General features: G+C 38.2%; 1 protein-coding gene across 2 annotated transcripts in view; it reads left to right on the top strand.

Annotated features, from left to right (window-relative positions):
* Window positions 1–12818, top strand: part of Col12a1 (collagen type XII alpha 1 chain) — a 104985-nt gene that overhangs the window by 32324 nt on the left and 59843 nt on the right. For both annotated transcript variants that reach the window (XM_076917762.1, XM_034483621.3), the window contains exons 21-24: window positions 419–548; window positions 1100–1242; window positions 1546–1675; window positions 12488–12624. In XM_076917762.1, the coding sequence (XP_076773877.1) occupies window positions 419–548; window positions 1100–1242; window positions 1546–1675; window positions 12488–12624 (540 nt within the window). The remainder of the gene's footprint in view (window positions 1–418; window positions 549–1099; window positions 1243–1545; window positions 1676–12487; window positions 12625–12818) is intronic.

Raw genomic sequence — 12818 nt, 5'->3', positions numbered from 1 at the left:
AGCCCAGAGAAAAGCTTTGGGTGAATGAAGAATGGTACTCTCTGTTCCTCTCAAGGCAGGCACTTCTGTTTGGACCTCATGAAAGGGAATTGCTTTTAAAAATGTTCTCAATGCTTTCTAAGTACTGTAGAATATCAGTCAAGTTTTTAACCAGTTAATTGATTTGTAAGTTTGGACTAGGCTCATAAAGTTGACAAGGCAAACTTACTAAAGATGGCAAATTTCACTACTGTTACCAACATGGATATCATAGCTGGGAAAGTAAATTATGTTGTCACCTGAGATCGCTCTGTAAACTAGTAATTTCTCAAAATAAAGGGCAAAACCTCATGGGTTTCTAAACTTCCTGCAGGTGGCTGTTTAGACATCTGTCAGGAAGAACAGAGTTGGGCATTATTCTTTTTATTTTCCCTTTCAGTTTTATGTGAGCCGACTAGAAACCAGCACAGTGCTGAAGGATCTGAAGCCCGAGACTGAGTATGTGGTGAACGTGTATTCTGTGGTGGAAGATGAGTACAGTGAGCCTCTGAAGGGCACAGAGAAAACCCGTAAGTCAGACACGAGACAGCAAGAGGGACATGATAGCTCTATTATTTCATTTCCAAGACAAACAGGGGAGGGCACATGCAAGACGTCTGCCAGCCTTTGACAAATCCATTGTGTCCCAGTCATTGATGTGTGAAACTTATATCTTAAGTATGTTGTTTTCTTTAAAAAAAAAAAAAAAGTATTAAATGAAACAATGTGTTGGTAACTTCTGTCTGAAGTTCTATGACTAAAGAATAAAAATAGCTTAGTGATGTTCCAGAAAAAGGGATTAAAGTCTCAGCAAGTTTATCTATTTTGGCTTTCATATGGTTTCATTGGAATGCCATTTGTAATCTGAACTTTGAGCATTCTCCTCTATTTATTAGCTGGAATGTGTATCCTGGAGAACTCAGTGCAATGAACACTGAGGGGTTTTTATGGGTAGAAGGAGCTGTAGTAACTCATTAATTTCTCAAGCAACACATTTTCTAATTAGCATATACATTTATCAATAAAATAGGAAACATTTGTTTGAAGGATTCAACTGGTGTCCTCTTTCGTATTTTCCTAGTGCCAGTCCCTGTAGTTAGCCTGAATATTTATGATGTTGGCCCCACCACTATGCATGTGCAATGGCAGCCAGTGGGAGGAGCTACGGGCTACACCGTATCACACCTACCTACAAGATCTCCAGAAGCAACAAAGCCCAAAGAGGTGAGAGATGTTTGTTTCTTAATCACTTGGCATTTCTCAGACTTTATAGGTTTACAGTTGTATTATACTGAAGTATTTATAAATCAATTTATAATGCCAGAACCCCCCCAAGGAATATGAGGTTTGTGACCTGTAAACACATTAAAAAATTAACACAAAAGAAAAAAAATCTCCAGTTCTTATATTTGAATGTAAAAGCTTTGTTCTAAATTAGTGGTTATAAACAGGCTTCTACTGCATCTCCTAGTAAGAGGAAGCATTTGACTCAAATGTCTTATTTCTCTCTGGCATTTCCATATGTAGATGCGAGTGGGACCAACAGTGAATGATGTGCAGCTGACAGGCCTCCTTCCTAACACAGAGTATGAGGTCACTGTCCAGGCCATCCTGCATGACCTCACTAGTGAACCTGCCAAAGCTCGGGAAGTCACACGTAAGATGTTGCTTTCTTCTGTTTCTCATTGCTGTAAACTTGACACTTGTTGGAACACTTCGGCACAGATGTTAGTGATAGTTTGATAATTAGTGCGTATTTATAGTTATTAACCTTTTCCTTTTAGTCAGTGTATGAAAGAATGGGCATGATTTTGATATTCCAAATATTTATGCAATTGTGTGCTCCTTAATTTGTCTTCCTACTTCCCTGTTCCCTTACCATCCTCCTTCTTTCTCTTTCCAAGTAGAACCCTTCTGAATATCATTTTATATAATGTCATGTCATGACTGATCAATAATCAATCTACCTACCTACCTACCTACCTACCTATCTATCTCCTTACTTATTATGTATCATGTATCTGTCTGTCTGTCTGTCTGTCTGTCTGTCTGTCTATCTATCTGTCTATCAATCATCTATCATCTACTAGCTATCATCTATCTATATCTCTCATCTTTACATATATCTACTTTGCTTTTTATGTTTAATGAACCTTATCGTCAAACATATTTTATAATCAGTGGAGTTTTACAGTTACTCTTGGCAACATGTTAGTCAAGAAATAGATATGAAATAATAGAGTATGTTTTTAAAAAAATCTATTTATTTTATGTGTATAGGTCTTTTCCTGCATCCATATATATGCGCCCCATGTGCATGTCTGGTGCCGTGGATCTTCTGGAACTGGAGTTACAGATAGTTTTGAGTTGTTATGTAGATGCTGGGAATTGAACGGAGGTCCTCTGGAGGAGCACCTAGTGCTCTTAACTGCTGAGCCATTTCTCCAGCCCTACAGTGCATGTTTTAATTTGTGAAGTACACTATATAGAATTCATGAGACTAGGACTATTGTGTGACTACAGTTTGGAGAAAGATATTTAGGGTTAAGTTCAAAAGTTGTTGAAGTGAAAACTGGCGCGTATAAATGCTCATTTTAAGTCTGTCAATTCATCAGTCTACTCAATCCCACAACACATTGCTCATGCATTATATCCCAGGCATCAGGCTTGGTGTTGGGGATATACCACTGAATGATTCAAAGTGTGTAGGGATGTTTTCTTGAACTTTAGCTCTTCTGTCTTGGGATAATGAGCTTGGTTTCCCCGATGGTTTAACAAGTTCCCTTTTTAAGAAGTGTACTTTGTTTGCTGCTTGGAGAAGCAGAAGTTTCTGTGATACATGCTTACATTTACTGCTCCTTAGCCTACACTTCTGAGGAAATTGGAGAAGGAACTTCAAGGGTGAAAAAGATATTGAGGAAACGTAAGTATCATGTGGCAGAAAAAAGAAAGAGCCCATCGGTATAAATTTATTGACAACACGTAAAGACTTATCATTTTTATGTGGTAGATCCTGACCAGTGCTTGTGGTTTTGTGGATATGGGTAGTGATACATGAGAGGGTGAGATTTGGTTCAGACTGGAAACGCATGTTCGGAGGTGGCTGAGATTGAGAACCTAAGATTCGCAGTGAGATAGAAGACAAATGAGATAAGGGATCTGAGAATGGTTCTAGACCTCAGTAGTGGAAAGAAGGAGAAGAGGGAAAAGATGCAGATGCAAAGAAATAAGAGCAATGAAAAGACAGAGAGGGCAGAAGGACAGTGTTAGAAATAGGGTTTCAACAAGAGAGACAGGCAGAATTGAAATGAAATGAAGAGAAACAGTCCATTGGGCAGCTAGAAGGAGGTAAATTTATAACAGAAAGAAAAAAATAGAGCCAAAGATGATGGTGCACAACTTTAATCCTAGCACTCAGGAAGCAGAGTCAGGCCGATTTCTATGGGTTTAGACTAGCCTGGTCTACATGAGTTACAGGACTGCCAGGTCTATGTATAAAGACCCTGTTTCAAACAAACAAACAAACAAACAAACAAACAAACAAACAAAACCAAAAGCCCCCAAAACCAAAATAAAAAAAGAAAAGAAAAAAGTCTTTTGCCTATTATCTTCTCCTTAAAAAAAAAATTAATTTATTTTATTTATTTCCATTTCAGTTGTTGCCCTCCCTGGGTTCCTTCCACTCCCCCTCCTCCCCAGTTTCTCATTCTGTCCCTTCTCCCCCTTGCCTCTGAGAGGGTGCTCCCCTTAGGTCTTCCCCTTCCGTGGGGCCTCAAATCTCTTGAGGATTAAACTCATCTTTTCCCACTGAGGCCTGACCAGGCAAACCTCTGCTATATATATGGGCCAGGGACCTTGGACCAAGCCTTGCATGCTCCTGGTTGGTGGCTCAGTCTCTGGGAGCTCCCTGTGGTCTGGGTTAGTTGAGTCTGCTGGTCTTCCCATGGGGTTGCTCTTCCCTTCAGCTTCTTCAATCATTACCCTAATTCAACCGTTGGGATCCCTGACTTCAGTCCAATGATTGTCTCCACTTTTGTCCATGCAGGTCTTTTAGACAAGAACAATTCTGGGTCAGAAATTTTGACTATGGGTTAGCAACTTCGTCCATTCCACTTGAGACCCTGTCTATTTATTGGAGGTAGACTCTTTGAGTTCCTTCTCCCCAATGTTGGGCATTTCGGCTAAGGTCACCCCCAATGAGTCCTGAGAGGATCTCATCTCCCAGGCCTTGAGTACTTTCTAGAGGATCCCCCCACCTCTCACTTCCCAAGGCTGCTTATTTCCATTCATTTTCTTGGCCCTCTGGGCTTCTCTCCTATCTCCCCACCCCATATCTAATCCTCTTTCTCTTTCCCCCTTCCTTTCTTTCTCCTACACAGGTCCCTTCCTCCTTCTGCCTCCTGTGATTATTTCCTTCCCCTTTCTAAGTGGAAATGAAGCCTCCTTACTTAGGCCTTTCTGTTGGTTACCCTTCTTACAGTCTGTAGTTCATATCCTAGGTATTCTGTAATTTTTGGCTAATATCCACTAATCAGTGAGTACCTACCATGCATGTCTTTTTGGGACTGAGTTGCCTTACTCAGGATGATATTTTCTAGTTCCATCCATTTGCCTGCAAAATTTATGATGTCCTCCTTTTTAAATAGCTGAGTAATTTTCTATGGTGTGAATGAGACACATTTTCTGTATCCATTCTTTGATCGAAGGACATCTAGGTTGCTTCCAGCTTCTGGCTACTACAAATAAGGCTGCTATGAACATGGTAAAGCATGTGTCTTTGTGGTATGGGCAGGGGGGGGGATCTTTTGGGTATATGCCCAAGAGTGGTATAGCTGGGTCTTCAGGTAGAACTGTTTCCAATTTTCTGAGGAATATCCAGATTGATTTCCAGAGTGGTTGTACCAGTTTGCAATTCTACCAGCAATGGATGAGTGTTCCTCTTTCTCCACATCCTCACCAGCTTGTTCTGCCCCTTGAATTTTTGATCTTAGCCATTCTTATTGGTGTAAGGTGGAATCTCAGGGTCATTTTGATTTGCAGTTATCTGATTATTAGGGATGTTGAACATTTCTTTCAGTGCTTCTCTGTTCTTTCTAGATTCTTCTGTTGTGAATTCTCTGCTTAGCTCTGCACCCCATTTTTAATTGGGTTATTTGTTTTTTTGGAGGTTAACTTCTTGAACTCTTTATATATTTTGAATATTAGCCATTTTTTGAATATAGGGTTAGTGAAGATTTTTTTTTCTCCCAATTTGTAGGTTGCCAATTTCTCCTATTGATGGTGTTGTTTTTTTTTTTTTTTTTTGCTTACAGAAGCTTCTCATTTTCATGAGGTCTCATCTATCAATTGTTGATCATAGAGCCTGAGCCATTCATGTTCTGTTCAGGAAAATTTCCCCTGTGCCAAAGAGTTAGAGGCTCTTTGTAACTTTCTCTTCTACTAGATTCAGTGTATCTGGTTTTATGTTGAGATCCTTGATCCACTTGGACTTGAGCTTTGTGCAAGGTGATAAATATGGAACTATTTTCATTCTCTTACATACAGACTGCTAGTTACTCTAGCACCATTTATTGAAGATATTTTCTCTTTTTCTACTGTATGTCTTTGGCTTCTTTGTCAAAGATCAAGAGTCCATGAGTGTATGGGTTTATTTCTGGGTCTTCAATTCTATTCCACTGATCAACCTGTCTGTTTCTGTATCAATACCATGTGGGGGTTTTTCCCACTGTTGCTTTGTAGTACCACTTGAGGTCAGGGATGGTGATTCCCCTGGAAGTTCTGTTATTGCTATGAGTTAGTTTGGCTATTGTGGGTTTTTTGTTTTTCCATATGAATTTGAGAATTGCTCTTTCCATGTCTGTGAAGAATTGTGTTGGAATTTTGTTGGGGATTACATTCAGTCTGTAGATTGCTTTTGGTAAGATACCCATTTTCATTATGGGAATCCTACCAATCCATGAACATGGGAAATCTTTCTATCTTCTGAGGTCTTCTTTGATTTCTTTTTTCTTTTCTTTTCTTTTCTTTTCTTTTCTTTTCTTTTCTTTTCTTTTCTCTCTCTCTCTCTCTCTCTCTCTCTCTCTCTTTCTTTCTTTCTTTCTTTCTTTCTTTAAAAATTTGAAGTTTTTATTGTACAGATCTTTCACTTGCTTGGCAAGAGTTACACCTACTATTTATGGCTATTGTGAAGGGTATTGTTTCCCTAATTTCTTTCTCAACCTGTTTATCATTTGTGTAAAAAAAGGCTACTGATTTGTTTGAGTTAATTTTATATCCTCTCACTTTTCTAAAGTTGTTTATCAGCCGTAGTAGTTCTCTGGTGGAATTTTTGGGGTTGCTTGTGTATACTATCATATCATCTGTAAATAGTGATTCTTTGACTTCTTCCTTTCCAATTTGTATCCCTTGACATCTCTCTCTCTCTCTCTCTCTCTCTCTCTCTCTCTCTCTCTCTCTCTCTCTCTGTCTCTGTGTGTGTGTGTGTGTGTGTGTGTGTGTGTATGTGTGTGTGTCTGTCTAATTGCTCTCGCTAGACCTTCAAGTACTGTATTGAATAGATAGTCATTTCCCTGATTTTAGTGGGATTGCTTCAAGTTTTTCTACATTTAATTTTATGTTGGCCATTGGCTTGCTATATATTGCTCATTATGTTTAGGTATGTGCCATGAATTCCTGATCTCTCCAGGACTTATAATATGAAAGGGTGTTGTATTTTGTGGATGGCTTTTTTCAGCATCTAATGAAATGATCAGGTGGCTTTTCCCATGAATTTGTTTATATAGTGTATTATATAGTGTACAGTGTACTGTGGATTTTTGTATATTGAACCATCCTTGCTTGCATCTCTGGGATGAAGCCTACTTGATTATGTTGAATGATGGTTTTGATCTATTCTTGGATTTGGTTTGTGAGAACTTTATTGAGTATTTTTGCATCAATATTTATAAGCAAGATTGGCCTGAAGTTGTCTTTGTTGGCTCTTTGTGTGGTTTAGGTATCAGAATAGTTGCTTCATAGAATGAGTTAGGTAGCGTTCCTTCTGTTTCTAGTTTGTGGAATAGTTTGAGGAGTGTTGGTATTAGCTGTCTTTGAAGGTCTAGTAGAATTCTGCACTAAAATCATCTGGCCTGGGGCTTTTTTTTTTGGTTGGGAGGTTTTTGATGACTGTTTCTATTTCCTTAGGTGTTATGGGACTACTGTTTAGACAGTTTACCTGATCTTGATTTAACTTTGCTATGTGGTAGCTGTCTAGAGTCATCCACTTCATCTAGATATTTCCAGTTTTGTAGAGTATAGGCTTTTTTTTTTTTTTAATTGTAGAGAGTAGGTTCTGATGAGTTTTTGAATTTCCTCAATTTCTGTTATGTCTTCTTCTTTTCTGATTTTTGATAATTTGTATACTGTCTCTGTGCCCTTTAGTTAGTTTGGCTAAGGGTTTATTTATCTTGTTGATTTTCTTAAAGAACTAGCTCTTGGTTTTGTTGATTCTTTGTATCATTCTTTGTTTCTAACTGGTTAATTCCAGTCCTGAGTTTGACTATTTTCTGCTGTCTACTCCTCTTGGATGTGTTTGCTTATTTTTGTTCTAGAGCTTTCAGGTGTGCAGTTAAGTTGCTCATCTAGGATCTCTAAGATTTCTTTATGAAGGTCCTTAGTGCTATGAATTTCCTCTTAGCACTGCTTTCATTGTGTCCCATAAATTTGGGTATGATGTGTCTTTATTTCATTGAATTCCATAGTCTTGATTTTTTTATTTCTTCCCTGACCAAGTTGTCATTGAGTAGAGAGCTGTTCAGTTTTCGTGAGTACTTGGGCTTTCTGTTGTTTTTCTTGTTATTGAAGTCTAGCCTTAGTCCATGATGATCTGATAGAATGCATGGGATTATTCCAATCTTCTTGTATCTGTTGAGGGTTGTTTTATGTCTGATTATGTGGTCAATTTTGGAGACGGTTCCATTGGGTGCTGAGAAGAAGATGTATTCTCTTGTTCTGTAGATACCTGTTAAATCCATTTGTGTTCATAACTTCTGTTAGTTTCACTGTGTCTGTTTAGTTTCTGTTTCAATGACCTGTCTACTGGGGAGAGTGGGGTGCTGAAGTCTTCCACTATTATTGTATGAGGTTCAATGTGTGTTTTGAGCTTTAGTAAAGTTTTTTTTTTTTTTTCAAAATGTGGGTGCCCTTGCATTTGGGGCATAGATGTTCAAAATTGAGACTTCAGCTTGGTGGATTTTTCCTTCAATGAATACAAAGTGTCCTTCCCTATTTCATTTGAAAACTTTTGGTTGGAAGTCTATTTTACTGGATATTAGAGTGGCAATTGAAGCTTGTTTCTTGGGACCATTTGCTTGGAAAACTTTTTTTTTTCCCAACCTTTTATTCTGAGGTAGTCCCTATCGTTGTCACTGACGTATGTTTCTTGTTTCTTGTATGCAGCAGAATGCTCGATCCTGTTTATGGATCCAGTCATTTTTTTTTTTTTAAATTGGGGAATTGAGTCCATTGATGTTGAGAAATATTAAAGATAGATGGTTATTAGTTCTTGTTATTTTTGTTGCTGGAGGTGGTATTGTGTGTGTATGATTCTATTCTTTTGTGCTTGTTGTGAAATGTTTAATTTTTTTATGTTTTCTTGGGTGCAGTAACTAACCCTCCTTGTGTCAGAGATTTCATTTCAGTATCCTCTGTAGGGCTGGATTAGTAGAAAAATATTGTTTAAATTTAGTTTTGCCATCTTGGTTTCTTTATTTATAATGATTGAGAGTTTTGCTGGGTATAGTATCCTGGGCTGGCATTTGTGTTCTCTTAGGGTCTGGATGACATCTGTCTAGGATCTTCTGCCTTTTAGCATCTCTGTTGAGAAGTCTGGTGCAGTTCTGATAGTCTGCCTTTATATGTTACTTGGCCTTTCCCCCTTACATCTTTTCATATTCTTTCTTTGTTCTATGCATTTAGTGTTTTTATTACTATGCGACAAGAGGATTTTCTTTTCTGCAATCTATTTGGTGTTCAGTAGGCTTCCTGTACATTTATGGCCATCTCTTTCTTTAGTTGAGGGAAGTTTTCTTCTATGCTTTTGTTGAAGATGTTTTCTGGACCATTGAGCTGGGATTCTCTATTCTTATTATTCTTAGGCTTGATCTTTTCATTGTGTCTTAAATTTCTTGGATATTTTGGATTAGGAGATTTTTATACTTAGTATTTTCGTTGACTGATGGGTCAATATCTTTTATGGTATCCTCTATGCCTGAGATTATCTCTCCTATCTCTTGTGTTCTGTTGATGATGCTTGCACCTGTAACTCCTGATCTCTTTCGTACGTTGTACAACTCCAGGGCTGCCTCCCTTTGCATTTTCTTTATTGTTTCTATTTTCATTTTTAGGTCCTGGACTGTTTTGTTCAATTTCTTTACCTGCTTGATTGTATTTTCTTGCATTTCTTTAAGGGATTTATTTGTTTCTTCTAACCATTTAGGCAAATATAGTTGTTCTTACAAGTTTAGTGGGTACCTAATATTGACCCATTTTTATTTTTCACTCTCATAAGAATATTTATAAAGTATCCTCTATAATATTCTTTTTTGTCATTTTTTTTAATTATCAAATCATAATTTTTACTTTTTAACACAGGGGCTATAAACACAAAAATGCAGGATGTGGGGAAGGGGATGACACAGGAGCATAGGTGTTCAGGGGGAGTACAGATATCTTTCAGAACAGGGTATCAGCTGGGTAAAGGTTCAGAAGACAGGTCACTATGTCTCTGCCTATGATTTACTTGTCCTTATCTAAGTTGGTACTTTTTGCCAAGGCTGCCTATTTACAAGGTCTATGACTACTCAGGCTGGTAAATTTCCACAAAAGCTGCCTGTTTACAATAGCTTATAGCCATCTGTTTCAGTGTTTTTCCACAGAAACCCAAGACTTTGTATTAGCAGGCATGTATGTCAGGCCTATTGCTGATTTTAGGCTTATGGGTGATTTTAGGCCTTCAGAGTATAAGCAGGGCTGCCCCTGACATCTCCTCCTTTCTCCAAGTATAGAAGGGCCATGGCAATTCTAATCTTGCCAAGGCGTGGATAGAGGCCTGACATCCAGTAATTAAAAGGGACCTTGTAATGGCTCCAGTCCTCCTGTTGTTGTCCAGTGAGGCATGAGGGCCATATCCATCCTGATGTCTTTTTCCTGGAGAGAGGATACTTTTGACATCAACCCCTATGTGGTCAGGCTTGTCGCTCAGGGAACCCAGAAAGATATTTTTAACTTTTATTTATATTACCTTGCAGTGCTTAGCCTCGCAGCCTAAGCAAGAATTCAGATCACCAGTCAGAGGGGGTTCTGGGTGGTCCCTCTCTGCTTGGTCTAGGGGTGGAAGTCCCCTCTTTTAGGTTGGGTGGAGATGGGATTTGGGAACACCCTGGATAGAGTAACAACCTTATCTTGAGTCTCGTGGTCCTCCATAGCTAACTTATGATAATGTATTTGAATAGATTTTGCTATCAGATTATCTATCTGTTGTTTCACAAAGTTAGTCAGCCTATTTAAGGCCCAGGGACCAAAAGAAATAAGCAAAAATAACCCAATTAATGGTCCCAAGATGGAAGGAAGTAGGGTTGACAATCATGGAGAGATTGAAAACCAATCCTTGTACCAGCTCTCATCTTTCTCTTTCTCTCTCTGTCTTTTCTCAAGACCTTCTCTGGCCTTTTTCATGTTCTCTTTAATAATCCCTGTTTTGTCTATGTAAAAGCAACATTCATCTTTAAGGGCTGTATACAGTCTGGAGCTGTACACAGTCTTTTCTATTGTAAAAGAGAAAATCAAGTCCAACCACTATAATATTCTTTTAAATTAAGTTTTTGAGGATTTCATGCAACATTTTGATCATATCCATCCTCCAGTGTTTCCCAGAGCTGCCTCTATTCCCTAATCTCCCAACTTTCTGTTCTGTTTTTTTTTTTTTTTTTTTTTTTAAACTCATTGAATACAATTTGTCCTGCCCATATACTCTTGGGTATATGGATATTCAATGAAACATGTCAGTTCATCAGGGCCCACATACTTAAAAAAACTAATACAGACTCTCAACCAGAAGGTATCAGTTGCCAATGGCTATTCAGCAGGGATGGGATTTCATGCCTACCTCCAATCTCCAGTCTGGATTTTGTCTGGCTTGAACTTGCACAGGTCTTATGCATGCTGTCACAATTCTTTTGAGTTTATATGTGACTTTGGAGAATACTGTGGTCTTGTAGTTGTCTGTCATGTCTAGCTCTTGAAATATTTTTGTCCCCTATTTCAGAAATTATTTCTGAGCTTGTTATATAGACGTCCTATTTAGGGATGAACCTTTGTAATCTTTTCTTTACACCTTGACTTGTTACAAGTCTCCACGCTAATCACCATCTACTGCAACAAGAAGCTTCTATGATGATGGCTTAGTGATGCATTAATTCATAGATATAATGATGTTACCAGGAATTGATTTATTATTATATTTATTTATCAGAGTACGACTAGTAAGTTCTCCTCTATGGCTTATGACCTGCACAGTCACTGGTTGTTGGCTTTGATAATTGTGGTGATAAATAATACATTTTTTCTTGTGGAGAAGGACTTAAAACCAAATCAAAAATGATTGGTAACTCCCATGACATTTGTGCCACTATTGTATCGGTAAGCATATGTTCTCAGGCCAGTCATAATTGTAGCTCTCAGGGTTCAGAGTTTTGGAAGAATGTTGATTACTTTCTCCCTCTGGGGGTGTATATAACTCCTTATACCACCATGAAAGCTAATCACTGGATGCAGTTTCTAGGTCATTGCCAGTTTGATTCCTTCATGTTCTATATCTCAGGTATTCAGTAATGGGGTCTTTTTGTCAAGTTCTAAAAAAGTATTGAGGAATCTCCTATAACATCCTGAAGAGAGCACACCTTGATAGATTTTATTTTCAATATTAATTTATTTAACTACCTGAAGACAAATGTCTACAGACATATCATTTATGGCTGAGTAGCAAGTACTTTAACTAGACTGGGAGCTTCTCATGTAAACAAGAAGTCAGCAGTGTGATAAAGGCACATCTCCTATCTCTAAAAGGCCTTCTACAGAATAAAGGAACTCTGTCTGGAAAAAAAAATGGTATTTCTATTTAAAAATCAAATTAGGTACGATGGCACACACCTTTAATCCCAGCATTTGGGAGACAGAAACAAGTGGATCCCTGAGTTCAAGGCCAGGTCTCCAGAGTGAGTTCCAGGATATCCAGGGCTATACAGAGAAACCCCAGCTCAAAAAAAACAAAATACAAACAAAGAAACAAACAAATAAACACAAACCAAAAAACCCCAAACAAACAAAATCATTTTAGCTACATGCCTTCAGGCTTTCTTCCTGAAAAGTGTGTGCAGATGCTGAAGGCTCTGTGGTGACTCACATCTGGTTCTAATGTCTTGTGCTTCTTCAGTGCCCTTACCCAGACCTCAGGATGTGAAACTCAGAGATGTGACCCACAGCACCATGAATGTCATCTGGGAACCTGTGCTTGGAAAAGTTCGAAAATACATTGTTAGATACAAAACTCCAGAAGAGGAGTTCAAAGAGGTAGGTTGGAGATGAGAAAGGATTTAGAAATAGTTGTCTTCCTTCGAGGCTTAACAAAATGACCTTACTAGGGTAAATGATCGTGTGTTTTGAATATTTGTCACTTTGTTAATGGAAGGCAGAAAGCTTGTGTAGTCAAAACATTTTTTTGAAAATCAATAATATATTGGACTGCGTTAGATTTAGTTTGGAAA

This window comes from Arvicanthis niloticus, chromosome 21 (assembly GCF_011762505.2).
Source record: "Arvicanthis niloticus isolate mArvNil1 chromosome 21, mArvNil1.pat.X, whole genome shotgun sequence".
Lineage (NCBI taxonomy): Eukaryota > Metazoa > Chordata > Mammalia > Rodentia > Muridae > Arvicanthis > Arvicanthis niloticus.
This window is presented reverse-complemented; position numbering and strand designations above follow the sequence as displayed.